The sequence below is a fragment of the Oryctolagus cuniculus genome, chromosome 5, assembly GCF_051225735.1.
Source record: "Oryctolagus cuniculus isolate XC-2025 breed Fujian yellow rabbit chromosome 5, ASM5122573v1, whole genome shotgun sequence".
NCBI classification, from domain to species: domain Eukaryota; kingdom Metazoa; phylum Chordata; class Mammalia; order Lagomorpha; family Leporidae; genus Oryctolagus; species Oryctolagus cuniculus.
The window spans coordinates 132277524-132299637 of record NC_142871.1 but is presented as its reverse complement, the minus strand read 5'-3'; the positions used below and the strand labels follow the sequence as shown (position 1 = coordinate 132299637).

At 49.7% G+C, this 22114-nt stretch overlaps 1 protein-coding gene and 1 long non-coding RNA gene across 4 annotated transcripts in view; one reads left to right on the top strand and one right to left on the bottom strand.

Moving 5' to 3' along the window:
* Positions 1 to 22114, bottom strand: part of TMEM217 (transmembrane protein 217) — a 38735-nt gene that overhangs the window by 16328 nt on the left and 293 nt on the right. For all 3 annotated transcript variants that reach the window (XR_016234625.1, XM_008262852.5, XM_070074129.2), the window contains exon 2: positions 3618 to 3686. Coding sequence is in view for 1 of the 3 variants with exons in the window: in XM_008262852.5 (XP_008261074.2) it covers positions 3618 to 3655 (38 nt within the window). In the remaining 2 variants the exon portion in view is untranslated. The remainder of the gene's footprint in view (positions 1 to 3617; positions 3687 to 22114) is intronic.
* Positions 9602 to 11500, top strand: LOC127493045 (uncharacterized). Its single transcript, XR_016234626.1, has 3 exons — positions 9602 to 9731; positions 9986 to 10115; positions 10841 to 11500. It is a non-coding gene; the product is annotated as an uncharacterized LOC127493045 (long non-coding RNA).

Genomic DNA, 22114 nt, shown 5'->3' with positions numbered 1-22114 from the left:
CTCGACATTCAATAAATCTGTAGTAGGCTAATTCATTTTTAAGTTGATCATTTTGTATGGCCCTTGGATGATGTTATAAATACCCAAATGGCCTTGACAGAAGAAAGGTTCCCCACCCTCGTATCGCTCTGGAACTCCAAAACCAGTGTTTATTTAAAGGTACTCCTTGTTCTTTAGGCCCTGAGCTAAGCTTTTATCTTCCTTGGACAGATCTCATTTGCCAATCTGCAGCTGAGTTTATCCCTTTCTGAGGGCACTATTTTAGGGCATGGGTGAGTCTGTGTTTTCACTGGCAGCATTGTTCTCCCGGGCTCAATCCCTGCGTTAGAGGAGTGGGTTCATTAGTCATGTTCTGAGTCACCAAGGGTATCCTGAAAGCTCAGGGGAAAAACAGATTCTAGACAATTTGAAGGGATGTTTGAGGTCAAGAGTAGCATGTTTTCAAGTCAAATGGCCAGAGTTCAAACCTTGGCTTCCCCATTTACTGGAAACGTATTGTCTTCAGGCCACAGCTCCCTAATTTGGCAACTTTGCATAACAAAACATAGTAGCATAACACGAACACTTAGTATGTGCACAGATTCTGTGAGTGAGAGCTTTGGACGGAGCACAGAGGGTTAACTTACCTCTGGGTGTGGTGGGGGATTTGGACAGGGCTCCATGGATTTGGGCCTCTCCTGGCTGGTGACTGATGCTGGCTCCATCAGCATCAGTTGGGGGCCCCAGTTCCTGTGCACACGGCTTCGCCACAGGGGCTCTGCATGCGTGCCTCTGGCTTCTTCATGTCTTGATGGCTGCTCCCCAATGGTGAGCGTCCAGAGAAGAGCAAGCCAGGTGGAAGCCGCCTCCCTTCTCCCAATGCAACCTCAGCAGTCCCACAGGGACACTTCTCCTGCACTCTCCTGCAGGAGCACAGCCCCAAGGCTGGCCTGTAGACAGGGAAGGGGGGTCCGGTCCCACCTTTCCCTTTCCCTGGAGGCGTGGTTAAAGAATTTGCCAAGGTGCAGGGGATTCTGCTTTTCCAAGTGTTCATGATCCACGTCCCTGCCTTTCCCAGGTTTCCCAGGGAAGCAAGGAAATATTCACCCACCAACTGATGTTCCTCCTCCCCCTCCATCCATCCTCACTGAAGCTAAGGGCTCTCCGTGGGCACCCGGCCCTGTCAGGCCAGCGTCGTTATTGGTCAGCCTCTGGCTGGTAGCCCAGTGTGAATAATGGACAGCACACTGAGCAAGGCAACTGCCTGCAAAGCCATGGTGAGAGTCTGGAGTAGATGCGGGAGCCCCTGCAGCCTTTACAGAGGGTGCAGGGGACCTGCTAGGACCACACGCAAAGCTCCTGGCAAACACGGGTGTGACCGAGTTAGACTGGTTAACTAGCAAAGAGAAAACCAGGAGATTGGAACAGGTGTCCGATAAATTGCTACACGGCCACACAATTAGAGGGTGCAATTGTTGTCAAAATGAATGACTATAGCAACACAATAAGGTTGAATCTTGCAGTGCCAGCATCCTGTATTGGCACTGGTTCTAGTCCCAGCTGCTCAACTTCCAGTCCAGCTCTCTGCTATGGCCTGGGAAAGAAGTGGAAGATGGCCCAGGTCCTTAGGCCCCTGCACCCATGTGGGAGACCCGGAAGAAGCTCCTGACTCCTGGCTTTGGATCAGCTTAGTTCCGGTTGTTGAGGCCATTCTGGGAGTAAACCAGCGGATGGAAGACCTCTCTCTCTTTCTCTGCCTCTCCTTTCTCTGTATAACTCTTTCAAATAAATAAATAAATCTTTAAAAAATAGTGAGAAAAGTAGACAAAGAAATTCAGTTATCAAGAACTATGCACACACGCATTTTAGGGTTATAAATAGACACAATAAAATGGTAACACTTGGAGAGGAAAGGAGTCACAAACTCAGGATTGAGGACGAAGATCATCTAAACCAAGGGGAGGAAGTGAAACGGATTGGGCAGCCATGCAGTCAGATGCAAGTTATTCCACAAGATCCTAATTTTACTTTGGGTGGAAGACTTCATTATTAAAAATAACTAATAATCTAAAAGGAGGGGAGGGCGTTCGGCTCAGCAGTCATGTGCCTGGGGTGCCCACATTGCACAGTGGAGTGCCTTGTTACGGTCCTGGCTCCTCCACTTCCAATCCAGTTTCCTACTCATGTGCACCCTTGATGCCAAGGGCTGACAGCTATTTGTCACACAGGTGAAAGCCCTACTTATTAAACGGTGCTGCAGCCGACAGCATTAGCTTCCTTCTCGATACCTCTTCCCCCTTCTTTGCTAACAGAAGTCTGCTTTTGCTCAGGATGACAGTGAGCCCAGATTCTTTTTTTTTTTTTAAATTTTTTTTTTTTTTGACAGGCAGAGTGGACAGTGAGAGAGGGAGACAGAGAGAAAGGTCTTCCTTTGCCGTTGGTTCACCCTCCAATGGCCGCCGTGGCCGGCGCGCTGCGGCCGGCGCACCGCGCTGATCCGATGGCAGGAGCCAGGAGCCAGGTGCTTTTCCTGGTCTCCCATGGGGTGCAGGGCCCAAGCACCTGGGCCATCCTCCACTGCACTCCCTGGCCACAGCAGAGAGCTGGCCTGGAAGAGGGGCAACCGGGACAGAATCCGGCGCCCCAACCGGGACTAGAACCCGGTGTGCTGGCGCCGCTAGGCGGAGGATTAGCCTAGTGAGCCGCGGCGCCGGCCAGTGAGCCCAGATTCTGATAAAATATTGGTTTGTATTAGTAGTGTCCGTGGGACACAGTCCTAGCAAATGACACACAAGCAGGAATTTGTGGGGGGAATCTTTGGAAGAGTTTTTGCTTTAACTGAGAAAAGAGAATGATATGGCCAGCACCATCCTTACATCTTCTTTGTTTTTGGCTTTGATGTGGTGTGATGCCTGGAGCTACAGCAGCTATTTTGTTACTGAGGCAACAGGCATGAAGACATGAGTAGATATGCTAAGGATGTCAACACCAAGAGAGAAAGAACCTTATTTTACTCTTTGCATTTTATTGATTACTCTTGAGATTGAGCATAAGTATTGATGTGTGGCAAATAATTTATATCTAAATCTAAAAATTATTATTTTTAACCGATTTATTTATTTGAAAGAGTTTCAGAGAGAGAGAGAGAGAGAGAATGAGATCTTCCCTTCACTGGATCATTCCCCAGATGGCCAGGGCTGGGCCAGACCAAAGCCAGGAGCCGGGAGCTTCTTCCGGGTCCCCCGCTTGGGTAGCAGGGGCCTAAGCACTTGGGCTCTCTTCTGTTGCTTTCCCAGGCATGTCAGCAGGAAGCTGGATCGGAAGTGGAGCAGCCAGGACTGGAACCCATGCCCATGTGGGAGGCTGGCGTCGCAGGCAGCGATTTTACCCGCTGTGCCACAGCAAGGGCCCAGAGATTTTCTTTTCCTAACAGGAAACCTGGCAGTAGTTCAGCACTTGGGGCTCATGTCCGGGTGGCTAAAGAGGTGGGACACATTTCATCTATTGTCACAGGCACTTTACCACTAGGACTCATGGCTCCACCTTGGGGAATGGTCCTCATCCAAATTCACAAACAGGGCAGTTGGCAGAAAGCCTAGCCCTCAGCGGGCGATCGGCCAGGGACCTCAATTTCTTACCTGCCCGGTCTCTCTGAATGGTGCTTGAATTTCTTCATGGCATGGGAGCTGGCTTCTCAGCAGCAAGCTCTGAGAGAGAGAGAGAGAGAGAGAGAGAGAGAGAGAGAGAGAGAGAGAGAGGAGGGGGATTAAAACAGAAGTTGCAGTGCCTCTTAACTCCTCATCTCAGATCTGACACCCGTCACTTCTGCCAGGTTCCATTGCTCACACACACGGACCCTGCAGGGGACCACAGGAGGGCACAACAGAGTGTACACAGCAGGAGGCAGGGAGTGTTTTTTATGTATCCATTCCTTCACTTTTAACTCAACTGAAAGACACGGAGACAGAGAGACACACAGCCATCTCTTATTTGCTGGGTCACTCCCCGAATGCCTGTAACAGGCTTGGCTCCGGTGAAGCCAGGAGTCTGGAACTCAGTCTGGGTCTCCCACTTGGGTGGCAGGGGCTCAAGTACCTGAGCCGTCACCTGCTGCTTCCCAGTGTGTGCATCAGCAGGAAGCTGGGTTGGAAGCAGACGAGCCAGAACCCAAACCAGGCTCTATGACATGGGGCGGAAGTGCTCTACGCTGTGACAACTGCTGTGCCCAACCTGTTCTCCTTGTTCACAGTTTTACTGCTGTTTTTGCAAGCAATGCCCTTTATTTAATATGCTCAGGTATTAGGATGTTTGTGGTTTTGTGTTTTTTCCCAACATGTGTAAGTTCCTTATACAACAAGGGCATTACTCTCTGTCTAGGAGAGGAGAGCAGGGAGACCCCCATTTCTCAGTGGCAGACCTCCAGGGAGGGAGCACTGTGCCTGGGGAGCGGAATGGACCTCAGGTGCTAGGGACTCCCTGCCCCACGCCTGCTGAGGTTATGTCTGTCACCCACTTGGGGCTGGAAGCAGGATGGGGGGAGCTTCGGGGGCTTCGGGGCCCCATCGTGTGGCTGGTCCAGGCGGCCGTAAAGCTGCAGGTGAGAGGCTGGCTCCTGTTTCCCTGTGGGGTCTACATCCAGCTTCAGAGGCCTCCCAGCGAACCAGGGCAGCCTCAGTGATAACAGAGGTTGGATTTCCTTCTAGTCTGGCAGGATCAGGTCAATTCAATTAGATTTTTTAAATGAAAATGGACACTTTGTATATAGTACAAATGAGTGAATTCCTAGAGATGTACCTTCCACGTTTTCTTTAAAAAACAAATCCATCAACTTTAAAAAGCCGCTAAGATAATTCATGACCTTTCTCACTTCCTTGGCTCTGTATAACCACGGCATGAATTTGAATTTGCACCATCACCGAAGGCATATCGCACACCATCTAATGCAGAAAGTGATTCAGGATCTTATCTTCATCTTTAAAAGTTAATATGTAGTCTGACTCTGCCCATGTCCTCACAGAATTCAAGAGAAAGTCTGCCTCAACCTGCTGGGTTTGCATTTGTTGGTTTTGCTCTCCTTCCCTCTCACCCCTTGCTGAAACCACAGAGAAGCCCCGAGTTCACCCAGTCATGGCGTCTGGGGGAAGGGCTGGTGCTGCTCCTGGGAGGGGCTTGCTGCCGCTCACAGCCCTGAGGGGCGTGGCCAAGTGTCCAGCTCGTCACCCTGGGGTCTGGGGAGGAGCCGGACACAGCCCCAGGGTGGGCACCATCCTCCCCCTGGCTGCAGGGGCTGGACGCGTTCCTCTCCCTCAGCTTTTCCAGGCGGCCCTCCCTCCTCACCCACAGAATCTAGAGCTCCAGACCCAGAGTTGCCAAAACAAAAGGCCCGGCAATCCCCGCTGAGGGAAGCGGTGGAAGACCTCTCAGACCTCCAAAGAGAAAATGCCTGTCACGCTTTGGCGGTGAATCAGTCCGCGAGCAGGGGAACCTGCCCCGACTGGGAATGAGGTCATCGAGCCAATAAATCACACTGCTGTACACGAAGTCCTCCGGAGTGGATGCCCAGCCCCGCCGGGGGCGGGAGAGAGGGCGCGGGGCGGGGGCGGCTGGGGCGCGGGGGTGGGGGCGGCGCATTCCTCCTCCCGGATGTAGCACTCTCACTTCCTCACATTTCTTTTTTCCCCTTCTCCACCTGCTGGCCCCTCAAAGTCACTTGGATCCTTAACAAGGCGTCAGGGTTCTAGGTGCACATTTGCAGTTCTCTTGGTATTTCTCTTGGCGTTTTAGATTTTGTTTATCTGAGAGGCGGAGTGATGGGGAGAGGGAGGGAGAGCCTCCCCTCCCCCGTTCACTCCCCAAATACCCACAGCAGCTGGGACAGGGCTGGGAATTCAAGCACACGGGTGAACCCAATCACTGGAGCCCTCGCTGCTACCTCCCAAGGTCTGCACTGGCAGGAAGCTGGAGTCAGGAGCTGGAGCTGGGAATCAAACCAGACACTCTGACATGGGACCCAGGCATCCTAACTGCTAGGCTCCCCTTGACCTTTCTTTCGTGGTCACAAGCCGACTGCCTCCCATCAGTGCCACACACCACACACCAGCATCGCAGGCAGGAGCAGGCCAGTAAGCCCGCCTCCATGCTTGTCTCTCCCGCAGGAAGTGAAGCAGTGCCCAGAAACCCTGAACACTCTTCCCTCCGTGGCTCATGGGTCAGAACAGGGTCGCGTGCCCATTCACAACCACAGGGAAGACGGAGAGCTGACAGCATCTCCATAACTGATTCAGACAAATCATGATTGATACCCACACTGGAAACACAGACGCCCCACCCCTCCAAAACATGAGCCTCCTTAACAAGGAAGAAGGAAAGAAATGGCCAATAAAGTCTCCCACACACATAGACCTGGCCCTGTTAGTTAACCCTTCTCCTTTAACGTGACAGACTACTACTAACTGCTTGCCCCTTCTCCCACAGAAGCAGAGTGTTTGGATATACGTGTGGTTGGTTAGAATAAGATTGGCTTTCCCAGCCTCCCCTGCAGCTGAGCATGGCCATGTGACCAAATAGGTTGGGGGCTGGTATCATGGCATAGCAGGTTGAGCAACTACCTGTGACGCCGGCATCCCATATGGGCACCTGTTCAAATCCCAACTGCTCCGCTTCTGATCTAGCTCCCTGCTAATGGCCTGAGAAAAGCAGCAGAGGATGGCTCAAGTGTTTGGGTCCTTGCCAACCATGTGGGAGACCCAGATGAAGCTCCTGGTTTTGGCCTGGCCCAGCTCTTGCTGTTGCGGCTATTTGGGGAGTGGAACAGCAGATAGAAGATCTCTCTGTGTCTCTTCCTCTCTCTCTCTTTAAGTCTGCTTTTTTTTTTACCCCCTGAGTCTCCCACGTGGGTGCAGGGGCCCAAGCACTTGGGCCATCCTCTGCTGCCCTTCCATTCACATTAGCAGAGAGCTGGATCGGAAGTAGAGCAGCTGAAACTTGAACTGGCACCCATATGGGATGCTGGTGCTGCAGGCAGAAGCTTAACCCACTGTGCCACAGTGCCGGCCTACGTTGAAAGATTAAGAAATGAAGTTGGGGTGGATGTTTAACCTAGTGGTTAAGACACTGGATAAGATCCTGTGTCCCACATCCGAGTACCTGGGGGTGTGATACCTGGCTCGGGCTCCTGACTCCAGCTTCCTGCTAATGCCAATTCTCGGAGGTAGCTGTGACAACTAAAGTAATTGAGCTCCTGTCACCCACATGGGAGACCTGGATTGCATTTCCAGCTCCTGACTGTGGCTCTGGCCCAGTTCCATTGTGGGCATTTGGAGAGCGAACCAACTGATAAGAACACACACTCTCTCTCACCCCCATACTCTCCCCCCACCCTCATCCCTCTGCTACTCAAATAAAAATAAATACACAGGAGCCAGCTTTGTGGCACAGCAGGTTAAGCCACTGCCTGCAACACCAGTATTCCATATGAGTGCTGGTTTGAGTCCTGGCTGCTCCAGTTCTGATCATCTTCCTGCTATTGCACCTAGGTGGGCAGCGGAATTTGTCTCAAGTGGTTGAACTCCTGCCACCCACATAGGAGACCCAGATGGAAATCCAGGCTCCTGGCTCAGCCCAGCCATTGCAGCCATCTGGGGAGTGAACTAGCAGATGGGAAATCTCTCCTCTCTCTCTCTCTCTCTGTAACTCTGCTTTTCAAATAAATACATAAATATTAAACAAGACACACACACACACACACACACACCCCATAAATAGAGGCTGACGTTGTGGCACAGCAGGTAAAGCCGCCGGCTGAAACACCGGCATCTCATATGGGCACCAATCCAGCTCCCTGCTAATGTGTCTAAGAAAAGCAGCAGATGATGGCTCAAGTACCTGGGCCCCGGCCTCCCACATGGGAGACCTGGATGAAGCTCCTGGCTCCTGGCTTCGGCCAGTCCAGCACTGGATGTTGTGGCCATCTGGGGAGTGAACCAGCAGATGGAAGACCTCTCTCTCTGTAACTCTTTCATTTATTTTTTTGAAAGATGGAGCTAAACACAGAGAGAGAGGGAAAGACAGAGAGAGAGACAGAGAGAGAGAGAAGGGTCTTCCATCAGCTGGTTCACTCACCAAATGGCCGTAATGGCTGGAGCCAGGCCGATCCAAAGTCAGGAGCCAGGAACTTCTTCTGGGCCTCCCACATGGGTGCAGGGGCCCAAGCACTTGGGCCATCTTCTACTGCTTTCCCAGGCCATAGCAGAGAGCTGGATCAGAAATGGAGCAGCTGAGACTCAAACAGGCACCCATATGGCATGCCGGCACTGCAGGCAGGGGCTTTACCCACTATACCACAGCCCCGGCCCCATAAATAAATCTTTTATTTTTTATTATTTTTTTTTTTACAGGCAGAGTGGACAGTGAAAGAGAGAGACGGGAGAAAGGTCTTCCTTTACCGTTGGTTCACCCTCCAATGGCCGCTGTGGCCGGCGCTGATCCGAAGGCAGGAGCCAGGTACTTATCCTGGTCTCCCACATGGGTGCAGGGCCCAAGGACTTGGGCCATCCTCCACTGCACTCCCAGGCCACAGCAGAGAGCTGGACTGGAAGAGGGGCAACCAGGACAGAATCCGGCACCCCGACTGGGACTAGAACCCAGTGTGCCGGCGCCACAGGCGGAGGATTAGCCTATTGAGCCACAGCGCCGGCAAATCTTTTAAATAAATAAATAGATAACCACTGCTCACTAAGGAGAAGGGTCATGTGCTCCCGCATCCTCCTCTCAGTGGTTAAAATGCCGGGGGAGTAGGGAGCCATCTTGGGCCACCACGTCTTCACACAATGGAACAACAGAGAAGAGGGGCTTGGGGCCCAAAGATTTCACAGAGCATGTAGCCACACCTGCCTAGGCTCAGGCGGGGAGAAAAGCTGTGAATTTCCATTAGGTTAAAAGCCCTGTGACTTTGCAGCTACACTCACATCTTAACAAACACAAATTTCTCCTTTTCTCTGTGCCTGCAGGCAATGCTGAAGTCTCTTCCCCCTACCTCTCCCTTGACCCTGCGTTTCCTCTTCATTTACCTTCACTCTTTCTCTGTGTCAGGGCAAGCAACAGATACCAACCCTTGGCTGATTTCTGCAGAAAAAGCACAGTTGGTAGAATTGTGGAGAAGGCTGAGGGGTCATCTGTATCAGCTCTCAATCACCACAATGACACCATGAAGTCAAGCGCAAAGACTTCAGCAGCATACCACGAACGTGGCTTTAGCCTTGGGTCTGTGGGCCGGGCCGAGCAGGGCTGATGGCTGCTGGAGTCCGGCGAGTGTGTCCGGGGTCAGCTGTTGGTTGTCCAGGCAGCGCTGTTGCTTTCGGCTGAGCTCACTGCTGTGTCTGAGGTTCATCTGGCTGTTGGCTGATCTAGGATGGCCCCAGCTGGGATAACTCAGACAGCCTTGGCCTGGTGCCACCTGTCTCATCATCCCTCCGGCTAGCCTAGACATGTTCTCATGGCAATGGCGGAGAGCAAGTCCAATTACACAAGTGCTTTTAGTCCTCTGCTCGTGTAATGTTTACTAACATGCTAATGACCAAAGGAAGTCACAAGGGCGAAAACAAACTGCCTCTAAAAACCCTGCAAAGCATCTGAGAGACACTGGGGCCATCTGAGCGTCCAGACAGAGCTGTTAGTCACATCTACCGGGGCAGTTCTACTTTGGGTGATGTGCACATAGGGACTGTTTCATTTCAGCCAGCTGGAGCAACCAGGTACAGTCCTTTGTTCTTTATCTAACTATTTATTACCTATTCCCAGAAAGGTCCTTTTGCAAATTAAATCAGAAGCCTTCTTTTCAGTAACCTCTTTCCTCCCTGCCTCTGAAGATGTTTATAACCAATCATATCCTACAGAAAGTAAGCACTAGGGTTGGGCATTTGGCACAGTGTTGAAGATGCTGGTTGGGACGTCTGCATCACATATTGGAATGCCTGGGTTCAAGTCCATGTTCTGTTTCTGACACCAGCCTTATGCAGTGTTCACCCTGGAAGGCAGTAGGCGATGGCTCAAGTGCTTGGATCACTGCCACCTAAGTGGGAGACTCAGATTGAGTTCCTGGATCCTGGCGTTGGCCTGGCCCAGTCCAGCTGTTGCAGGTATTTGGGGGTTGAGCCAGCAGATGGAAGATTTCTGTCTTTCTACCTTTCAAATAAATATTTCTTTTAAAAGGGAAGCTAATCTCCAAACCTGTGAGAACCTCACTCCTGCTTAGCTAAAGTCTGGGTTTTGAGGCCACGCAATGTTCACTGTGCGATGATAAATGAAAATCTACCATCATGGAATATATACATTCTGAAAAGAATGTGATCCCTTTGCAACAGTTCCCAAGTCTTATTAAAAGTAACTGGGCTTGGGGCAGGCACTGTGGCTCAGTGGGTTAAGCTGCAGCCAGCAACATCTGTAGCCCCTATGAAGATCAGTTTGAATTCTAGCTGCTCCACTTCTGATCCAGCTCCTGGCTAATGCTCCTGGGAAAGCAGCAGGAGATGGCCCAAGTGCCTGGCTCTCTGCCATCCCAGGGAGAGACCTGGATGGAGTTCCAGGCTCCTGACTTTGGCCTGGGCCAACTTCAGCTCTTGCAGCCATTTGGGGAGTGAACCAGCAGATGAAAGATCGCTTTCTCTCTTTGTTTCTGTCTCTCCCCCTCTCTCTGTCTCTTTTGCCTTTCAAAGAAATAAAATAAGTCTTTTTTGTTGTTGTTGTTGTTGTTGTTTTTTTAAATGCCACTGAGCTTGTGTCTGCCAGGCCTGGGTCACTCAATCTTCCCTGAATAAACCTTATCTGAGCCTTTTCATGAAGATTTCTCATTTCTGTCAGTAAGGATGAGCCCAGAACCGGCATCGGGAGGTCCAGCAAGACGAGGCCCTGAAGTGAGGAACCGAGGCCCTTCTCGCAGTCAACCTGCCACGCCATGTTCAGAGTTTGGCTTACAGGGTGGTGGCCAATGTCACACCACAGAGCCGGTCACGGCAGATTCAGCTCACTGCCACTGGCAAGCGTTGCAGACAGCAACAAGGCCACAAGGCCGGCCCCACTGGTGAGCACGTGACTCCGTAGTTACACTGACAGTGCTTCGAGCACCAGATCCCAGATGTTGCTGCTGCCGGTGCCCATCAAAAAAGATTCTTGGGGCCAGCGCTGTGGCACAGTGGGTTAACACCCTGGTCTGAAGCACTGGCATTCCGTATGGGCGCCGGTTCGAGACCCAGCTGCTCTACTTCCTATCCAGCTCTCTGCTATGGCCCGGGAAAGCAGTAGAAGATGGCCCTAGTCCTTGGGCCCCTGTACCCACGTGGGAGACAAAGAAGAAGCTCCTGGCTCTTGGCTTCGGATCGGCACAGCTCCAGGGGAGTGAACACATCTGGGGAGTGAACCATCGGATGGAAGACCCCTCTCTCTCTCTCTCTCTGCCTCTCCTCTCTCTGTGTAACTCTGACTTTAAAATAAATAAATAAATCTTAAAAAAAAAAAAAAAAAAAAACAGATTCTCTTCTGCTCCTTTGCCTCACAAGCTCTTCCTGACTCAAAGCCTGGGGTGGGTGTATCTTCCTCGCAGAGTAGACGACCCGTGCCCCTGATTCACTCACAAGAGAGGGTGGGAGAGTGGCATTATCAGCCATGCTCCTGGGAGATGGGCTCTGCTGCCCACCGAGAGTCAGGGAATGAGAAATTCTCCGTGGATGGCAAAGGCGTTTATATCCCAGGTGGCTAAAGGCCACCACAAAGCAACGGCGATGAGGAGGGAGACACCTGCCAGCCTCTCCTCTCCCCGCTAGGCTTCTTCAGAGAATACTGGCTGACTCTCCTTCTCCGCTTCACTCCCGGGGTGATGAGCTGTAGCCAGAGCAACGCTGCAGAATTCAAGGGCCGACAACCACGAGCTGCTGTTTTCTCATTCATGCCTCAGAATGTCTTCAAGATGAATGGGTTTGGGGTCAAGCTTTAGTTTTTGTTTGTTTATTAACTGTATTCATTTAAAAGGCAGAGAGAGAGAGAGAGCGAGAGAGAGCGAGCTCCCAACTGATGATTCACTCACCAAATGCCCACAACAGCCAGGACTCTGCCAGGCTGAAGGCAGCACCTAGGAACTCAATCCAGGTTTTCCACCTGGGTGGCAAGGACCAAACTACATGAGTCAGCACTTGCTGCCTTCCAAGATGTGTATTAGCAGGAAGCTGGAGTTGGAAGTAGAGCCGGGACTTGAACCCCGGCACTGGTATGGGGTGTGGCAGCCCCAAGGGAGGACCTAACTGCTGTGCCAAATGCCACCAGTTGGAGCTTTTGTCTGCGCCACACATTTCATCTTCCTTGGACCAGTAGCTCCTCAGGGCACCTTCCTCACCCGGGGAAGGTCAGGAGTGGGAACGGGCGGTGTCTCTTACGGCACACGGTCACTTTTACTCCCATACTGCTGGCCAGAAGTCTAGCAGGCAGAGAAATATACTCCCTCCACCCTTGTGTACTGTGAGGTACATGGCAACAGTGGGTGAGACCCAAGAACAATAATCTAGTCTACTGCAACTCTTCATCTGCTGCGCTGTTACAGACAACAATAACCTCACAGTTGCCAAATCCAATGGACACTTCTGGAGATGCCAGGTCATCTAACTCCCCTTCAGGCTTTGGTATGAATTTGGACTTCATTCTATGTGTGATAGAAGCCACTTAATGGTTGGCTATATGAATACTTTGCATCTATAACACAAATCTGCTCATGTCAAATCCCTGCTTAGCCTGTCAATGACTGGGGTCTGGCAATGTTGCACAGTGGGTTAAACCACCTCTCACAATGCCAGGATTCCATATCAGAGCACCAGTTTGCATCCTGGCTGTTCTGCTTCCTACCTAGCTCCTTGCTATGCACCTGGGAAGGCAGCAAAAGATGGCTCAAGTACTTGGACCCCTGCCACTCAGGTGGAAGACCCAGGAGTGATTTCCTGGCTCCCAGCTTCCGGCTTGCCCAGCCCCAGCCGTTGCAGCCATTTAGGGTGGGAACCAGCGGATGGAAGAGCTTTCTCTGTTTCTCCTTCCCTTTGTCACACTGCCTTTCAAGTAAAACAAACAAACAAACAAGCCATCTCAACGAATGCCCCCGTTTCCCATAGAAGATAGCACAAGCCTTGTAGGACATTAGAAGACCATGATAAGCCTTGGCCCCATATCCCTGTCACTGCACCCCATTCTCAGTATTCTCTGGTCTCACCATATTGAGCAGCTTATGGTCTATTTTAATTTGTGTCCTCCTACAAGCTGACCCTAAGACAAAGGTGAAAAGGTGCAAGTGGTTTATCTGAAGGTGACAGAAACACCCACAAGGAAGAGCGGAAATGATGCAGGGAAGGAAGGCAGTCAACAAAGGGTGCACTATGAGCCAATCACCACAATGGACAACTCTCTGAAGAGGCTCTGTGAAACAGACACTGTCCAGTCAGCCTGCCTAAGCTCGGAAGCAGCTATGGCATGTATGTCCCAGTTCCTGAGAGTCCTTGCTCGGGGCCACTCCCAGGAGGCGTCCAGTGTGCCCTGAATGTGGGGAGCCTGGTTTTCTGTGGTTCCTGGGAGTTAGGGAAGGGGTCTTTTCATGAAGAGATGCACTGAGGGGGCTGGGACGTCCAGGGATACGAGTGAGGCTCCGACGGCGACTCCTACATGGTTTCTCAAATGTTGAGACGCCATGGTTCCATATATGTTTCATCCTTCTGCCTAGAATGCTTTTCCCTCTCATGGTGAACGACTCATCCTTCAAAATCTTCCCCAGCTTCCTAAGCAGAGGGCACCATGCTCCTGTGTGAGTGTGTGTGTGTGTGTGTGTGTGTGTTTAACTCCGTGTTTTCTTAGGACACAAAGAACACTTCTACTTGTATCACTTGTTAACTGCTTTACTTTCTACTCTATTAGGTTTTGGAGGGGCCTCCAAAAAGTTCATGGAAAAATGCATCCTATGGAAAACCTATGCATGGATTTCAATATTTTTTTTTGGTATTACAATAAAGTTTTATTTTCACTCCATTTTTCCAAACCATCTGAAGTACCCTCACATACTTGCTGAAGGCAGAGAAAGTGCTCTTGATACAGTTTGGTGCCTGGAAAACACAGTAGCTTCTCAGGAAAAGCTAGCTGGGTGGAAAGATTAGCTTCTGTCTACACAGCCTGGCAGTGATCTGGTGCAGGGTTGCAGGGAGCTGAAGCCATGTTTCTGTACCCTGTTCTCACCCCCATGGCATTCCCCTTCCTTCTTTCACCCGTGCCCTCCTCGTCTCTCCCCATCCTGACATCAGAATCCGCTCCCAGCTACTTCTCTTATAGCAAAGAAGCACGAGAGAGAGGAAGCCTGGCTGTTCATCTACGGCACTGACAACCTTGGGCAAAGTGCTTCCTCTCCCTGAGATCCATAAAACGATCTTGAATGTCCCTGCCGGCGGTTAGGGGCTCCAGAATAATTGCTCTAGAAGAATGACACATGAGCTATCAGATGGCTACTGGCCAAGGGTGTGAGGGAGATCAGTTTTTCTCTTATAGGTGACTCAGCACTGTTCAAAACAAGTGAGAATGAGAGTTGAGGAATACTCACGTAGTAAAACAGTATATTGCAGTTAAGATGAGTAAGCAGAGCTCCAAGTATTAACAGAATGTTGAGTGAAAAAGCCAGTTGCTGAAGCATATGTACAATGCAATGCTATTTATAAAGTTGCAAAACATGGCAAGCATGTTGTTTATGGATTGCACATATGTAGCAAAAGTCTACAACATGCATGGGAACGCCACACGAGTTACCCAGGACTGCAGTGCCCACTGGAGAGAGGGAAGGGAACAGGATCAGAGCACGGCAAAACCAAACTCTATTTACATCATAAACTTTTTTTTTTTGGAGATTTATTTATTTATTTGAAAGGCAGAGAGGTAGAGAGAGAGAGAGAGAGAGAGAGAGAGAAGAGGCGTCTTACATCTGCTGGTTCACTCCCCAAATGGCTGCAATGGCCAGAGCTGGGCCGATCCAAAGCCAGGATCCAAAAATATGGAAAGAAGACTATTTTGTGATGTGTAGAAATTATATAAAGTTTAAATTTCGTGCTGATAAATAAAGTTTTGAGCAGTTACAACAGGGATTAGGGGCCTGTAAAGCCCCAAATAGTTATAATCCAGCCCTTGATGGAAAAAGTGTGCTGACCCCTGGTTTATTGTATGACATATGTCTAATAATTTTTTAAAAGATTTATTTATTTATTTGAATGAGTTAGAGAGAGAGAGATCCTCCATCCACTGGTTCACTCTCCAAATGGCCGCAATGGCAAGGGCTGGGCCAGGCTGAATCCAGGAGCCAGCAGCTTCCTCCAAGTCTCCCACATGGGTGCAGGGACCAAAGCACTTGGGCCAGCCTCTGCTGCTTTCCCAGATGCACTAGCAGGGAGCTGGATCAGAAGTGGAACAGCCAGGACTCCAACCAGCACCCATACTGAAGCCAGCATTACAAGTGACAGTTTAACCTGCTATGCCACAACACTGGCCCCGGCACACGCTTTATAGTGGTATTGTTTAATTTACAGAAGCAAAAAGATACATAATTCTACTATCTAGCAAAATTTGCTTAATTTTTCCATGTTTTCTTCAGTCTTTGACAAAGTAGATGTTTATTTATTTGAAAGGGAGAGAGAGAGAGAGAATCCACGGGTTCATTTCCCAAATGCCCACAACAGCTGGAACTGGGCCAGCTAAAGCCAGGAGGCAGGAACTCAATGAAGTCTCCCATGTGGGTGACAGGAACCCAGATACCCAAGTCATCACTGCTGCTTCCAAGGTCTGCATTATCCGGAAGCTGGAATTAGGAGCCAGAGGTGGGAATCAAACCCAGGGACTCCAATATCGGACACTGGTGTCTTAACTGGCATCAGGCTAAAATACCCACCCTATGTTTTTATTGAAATCAGGCAAAGAAATTTTACATTATTTTTCCTGTTATACTTCCTTTTATACACCTTTGTAATGTGCCATTCAGCAAATAGGCACTGTTTGATGGCATAATATGGTTGCTGTTTACACACCGCACAGAGCTTAATCTGTGTAACTGCCTTCTGAAGTTTAAACTCTTACATCCTTCTCCTTTCCCCTGCTTATTATTGTTATAAAGCAAAGGGAAGCTTCATGCACACAGCTTTTTAGCCCTCCTTTAGACTTTTCTTAGCAAATTCCTAGGAGTGAATACCTCCTCTTCCCTCCACTCCCCAAATTCCAACCACTCACTCCCTCTTCTCTTTACTCCAGTGGTCTCCTGCTTCTTCAACCTGTGTGCTTATTCCTTCATCTCCTCCGATATAACTGATCTCTCTCACTGGCTCTTCCTTGCGGTGTGTAAGTGCTGAGAAAGCCCTCTCGCTCTGAGCCCCAGCTTGACCCCGCCGCCTCTTTGGGGGTCCGACATTCGCCAATGCACTATTTTCTTAGCCCTCCCTCTCCTCACAGTGCCTGTTTTCTTCCTCGCTGCTCCTGTGCTGTGGCTAAAACCCTCCAGCAGTCTCTGTGTAAGTCCACAGCCTTTCTTCTCTGTTTTTATCTTCAAAGTGGAGCTCCTGCTTTGAGATGAAGCCCCTGTTGTTTCTCAGGCCTTTCCTGACCCTCCTTAGGGCTTATGACTTCCGTGAACTTTCGCTAAGGGTGGAGATATGCCAACCTCTTTTGAATCTGCATTGAATCCATGCACGGCTGGTTCCCTTAACTCTGCTTTGCTCCAGTCTAAGTTGTTTTACTCTCCTTTGAGTGAAGATGAAGTTAAGGCAGGAACTTGCGCACAGACAACATTCAGAGTCCTCAGTAATCTAACAGGGGGGAAAAATTCAAGGCCCACAGGCCATTCCATGCTGGTAACAGATCTACTCTCGGTGAGCTCACGGGTCAGCGGCATCAGCATCTCCAGGGAGCTTGTTAGAAATGCAACACTGTAGGCTCCACCTCAGACCTATTGGATCAGAATCTGGGTTTTTAACATGATCCCCAGTGATTCTTGTATATGAAGAGTGAGAAGTACTGGCCAGGTGGAGTAGTGTCTGCCATAAAGTGCCTCCATCAGAGGGACCCCAAGAACCCCTGAGGGCCTCAAGTCAATGATTTTCACCTCTAGTTGGGCAATGTTTGGTGTGAGGAACTGCCACAGACGCCACGCCTTTGCTAGATTGGGTGTCCAGTTATTTCCTGGCTAGCTGGGTGGCCTCCCTCTGTCATCATTCCAGGTACAAGTACTTAGTTCTGAAGCTGCAAAAAGGCTTTCAAGAAGATAAACTTTCTGAAGAGACAAAGACTGTTTTTCAGTGGCTGGCATTGTGGTGCAGTGGGTTAAGCCATGCTTAAAATGCCAGCATCTCATACCAGAGTGCCAGTTTGGGTTCTGGCTCATCTACTCCTGATCCAGTTCCCTGCTAAGGCACCTGGGAAGGCAGCACATGATGGCCCAAGCATTTGGGTGCCTGCCACCCATATGGAAGACCCGGATGGAGTTCCTGACTCCTGGCTTTGGACTGGTCCAGCCCTAGCTATTGTGGCCATTTGGGGAGTGACCAGCAAAAGGAAGATCTCTCACTCTCTGCCTTTCAAATAAATAAACCCTTAAAAAAAAAAAAAAGACTGTTCTTCAGCCAAGAATATAGGCAAGCTTAATCTTTAGGAAAGTAGGCTAGGAAATATTATTTCTTTAATCTATCCCAATAAAAAATGTGTATGAACAACACAGAACCAAAAAAGAATTGTTTACATTCTCTCACTTGGTAATTGTTTACTAAGCACCAACTATGTACCAGACTATTCTGGGTGCTGGGGCTACAGAAGGGAACAAGACACAGTCCCTGCATTCGTAAAGTTTACAGTCTAGGGGCTGGAAAAGGACTGCAAACTGTACTTAGGGTGGTGTGCCGTGAGGGAGCTTAACAGAAAAATGCCAGCAGCTTCAGAATGCTATGGGAAAATGAAATGGCCAGGTACATTTACTTTGGTGCAAAACGTTTTAAAATATCTCCACAATCCTTTTTCATGATACACATTTTCCCTGAACTTTGTGCATACCCCCTGTAGGGTTGTAGAGCTTGCTATTTAAAATAGGTGGTTAGGGGCCACCACAGTGGGTAAAGCCACCGCCTGCAGTGCTGACATCCCATATAGGCACCAGCTGGAGTCCCGCTGCTCTACTTCAGATCCAGCTCTGCGCTATGGCCTTGGAAAACAGTAGAAGATGGCCAAGTCCTTGGGGCCCAGCACCCACATGGGAGACCTGGAAGAAGCTCCTGGCTCCCAGCTCCTGGCTTTGGATAGGCGCAGCTCCCACCTTTGCGGCCATTGTGGGAGTGAACCAGTGTATGGAAGATTTCTCTCTCTGCCTCTGCCTCTCTGTAACTCTGCCTTTCAAATAAATAAATAAATCTTTAAAAAAAAAAGTAAAATAGGTGGTTAGAGAAGACATTTGGGAATACATCTGCATGAAATGAGGGAAGAAGCCAGTCAGAGTATTTGGGGAGAAAGAAGTACAAGCAAAGGAAGTAGCTAAAGCAAAGGCCTTGAGGTGGGAACATGCCAGAGCAGATTCAGCAAGGAAGTGAGTGAAACAAGATGAGATAGGAGACTTGGGTGGGAACAAAGGCTGCAGGGTCTTTAAGGGTCTGGGATTTTACGCCAAGTGTGATGGGTTCTATGCAAGGGTTTGAGCAGAGGAGGATCTGACAGGAGCTACATGGTAAAAGGCTCTCTGCCTGCTCTTGGCAGCAAGAGTGGAAACAAGGAGGCCCAACAGGAGGCTGCTACAAGGGTGTGGTTGATTTAGATTAGGGCGGTCTTGGTGCTGAGGGAGAGAAGGTCCAACAATCTCGACTCTGCTAACAAGTAACTGCTTAAACACTTATCACGGAGCTACTGGAGTGATTTATTTTTAAAATCTTGGGTGGGAAATCAGTAGGCATATTAGGGCTTCTCTAGGTTGAGTACTGTTAAGTGCATTTCCCTGAGGATCAGTGCTTCACTAACATTTCATGAACAGGTAAGAAAAAGGATGGGACCGGCGCTGTGGCGCAGTGGGTTAACGCCCTGGCCTGAAGTGCCGGCATCCTATATGGTCTCCGGTTCTAGTCCCAGCTGCTCCACTTCCAATCCAGCTCTCTGCTGTGGCCTGGGAAAGCAGTAGAAGATGGCCCAAGTCCTTGGCCCCCTGCACCTGCCTGGGAGACCCGGAAGAAGCTCCTGGCTCCTGGTTTCAGATCGGCCCAGTTCTGGTTGTGGCAGCCATTTGGGGAGTGAACCAGTGGGTAGAAGACCTTTCTCTCTGTCTCTCCCTCTCATTGTCTGAAACTGTATCTCTCAAATAAATAAATAAAAATCTTTAGAAAGAAAAGAAAGCATACACAGAGACATTTCAAGGTACACTAGGTATACTATCCAGTGAAACCTCCACTCCACAGTCCTAAAGCTTTATGAACAAGCCGGAAAGTAGCAGTGCCTTGTACATGGGCACAGGTAAGGCTGTGCACACAGGGAGGGACCAGTCAGTGATAGTTTTAGAACAACTGCAACCTGCCAGGACAGGGATCTAGAAGCCACCGTGGATTGTTCCTTGAACACATCAACTCCTCTAAAATGCAAAAGACCAGCAAAGCATTCTGGCTGTTCAGCAGAAATACAAAAGGTAGCCTCAACAAAACCTCAGAACACCTTTCTCATGGCCCAGTGTGTAGGGTTGGCCAGTGCATCTTAAGAAGAGCCACAGAAATGTAGGTAAAATGATTAAAAGGATAGAGAGAGGCTTTTGTTTGATGGGTTAAATGCTCATAAAGAAGATAAAAGTCTATAAAAGCATAAATGCTTCAGAGGGAGTAAAAATAACCCTTTTCATTTAATCTCATAATTTTGAAATTGGGGACCAAAAGAAGCTTGAAAATGGGAAGTAGGGGCCAGCATTGGGGTGCTGGTGATGCCATCACCCCATATTGGAATGCTGGTTTGAGTCCTGGGTGCTTCCCCTTCATGTCCAGCTTTCTGCAATTGTACCTGGGGAGAATACAGAAGACAGCCCAAGAACCTGGGCCTTTGCCACCCATGTGGGAGACCAGGATGGAGTTCCTGGACTCCAGGCTGGCTCAGACCTGGCTGTTGCAGCCATCTGGGGAGTTGGCCAGCAAATGGAAGATTTCTCTGTCTTTCTCAGTTTCTGCCTCTCTCTCTCTCTCAATCTCTCTCTCTCTCTCTCTCTCTCTCTGTTGCTCAGCCTTTCAAAGAAATAAATCTTAGAAAAAAAAGAGGCCGGTGCCGCGGCTCAATAGGCTAATCCTCCGCCTGCGGCGCCAGCACACCCACCAGGTTCTAGTCCCGGTCAGGGCGCTGGATTCTGTCCTGGTTGCTCCTCTTCCAGTCCAGCTCTCTGCTGTGGCCAGGGAGTGCAGTGGAGGATGGCCCAAGTGCTTGGGCCCTGCACCTGCATGAGAAACCAGGAGAAGCACCTGGCTCCTGCCTTCGGATCAGCGCGGTGCGCTGGCCGCAGCACGCCAGCCGTGTTGGCCATTGGAGGGTGAACCAACGGCAAAGGAAGACCTTTCTCTCTGTCTCTCTCTCTCACTGTCCACTCTGCCTGTCAAAAAAAAAAAAAAAAAAAAAAAAAAAAAAAAAAAAGAAGGAAGAAAATGGGTGGTAACATTTATTTGTAGAAAGAGGTCATTGGAAGGCCGGCGCCGCGGCTCACTAGGCTAATCCTCCGCCTAGCGGCGCCGGCACACCGGGTTCTAGTCCCGGTCGGGGCGCTGGATTCTGTCCCGGTTGCCCCTCTTCCAGGCCAGCCCTCTGCTGTGGCCAGGGAGTGCAGTGGAGGATGGCCCAGGTGCTTGGGCCCTGCACCCCATGGGAGACCAGGAAAAGCACCTGGCTCCTGGCTCCTGCCATCGGATCAGCGCGGTGCGCCGGCCGCAGCGCGCCGGCCGCGGCGGCCATTGGAGGGTGAACCAACGGCAAAGGAAGACCTTTCTCTCTGTCTCTCTCTCTCACTATCCACTCTGCCTGTCCAAAAAAATAAATAAATAAAAAAAAATAAATAAAAAAAAAAAGAAAGAGGTCATTGGAGGGCATATAAAACATCCTTCTTTTTAGATAGGAAGTCCTCAAGTATTCAACTTGTGAAAAGTCAATGGGCTAGGGATGGAGACAATCAGCCACCTCAACCATCCTCTGTTGGAACAAAAATTACTGTGGATGGAGTGTACTTTCTATTTCTCCCCAGTCCACAAAATCTCAAAAAGAGCACAAGGGGCTGGCATTGTGGCATAGCAGGTTGAGCCGTGGTCTGCAGCGCCAGCATCCCATATGGACACCGGTTTGAGTCCTGGCTGCTCCACTTCCAATCCAGCTCCCTGCTAATGCACCTTGTAAAGCAGTGGAAGATGGCCCAAGTGCTTGGGTTCCTGTACCCGCACGGGAGACCAGGAAGAAGCTCCTGGCTCCTGCCTTCAGATCAGCCCAGCTCCGACCATTTTGGCCATTTGGGAAGTGACACCCAGTGGATGGAAGATATCAAGATCTCTCTCTCTTCTCTCTGTAACTCTGCCTTTCAAATAAATAAACAAATCTTAAAAAAAAAAAAAGCACAAAGCGCAGACAAAACATTTCAAAGAGTTTAAAATGCTAATATTAAATTTCATTCTGAGACAAAATTAGATTGAGAACAAATTCAAGGGTGAAAGATTTACAATAGATTAAGAAGGGAAATTAAGGATAAGTGTGTGGGGGTACACCCGCATCTTGGTGATTCACATCATGGAGATACACGATATGCTCTAAAGAAATGGGGTACTTGGTCATGTGGATTGGATGGACGCAACCACATTCCCTAAACACGTCTGTCAGTCAGTATCTAGGCTTTCACTGTCAGAAAGTGAGAGTTACGGATTAAAACAGGATTCGATCCTTGGCGTTTCATTCACAGCACAAATCCTTTAAAAGTATTCAGTCAACAGAGGAGGGAGACTCCTGAACCCACTGTCACATGTTGAACAGTTAGGGAGCGTGGGTTAACTGAGTCCTTCATAGGGAGAAAAAAAAAAAAAAAAAACTCCGGACCTAAACGGAACCGGAACGAGGAAGG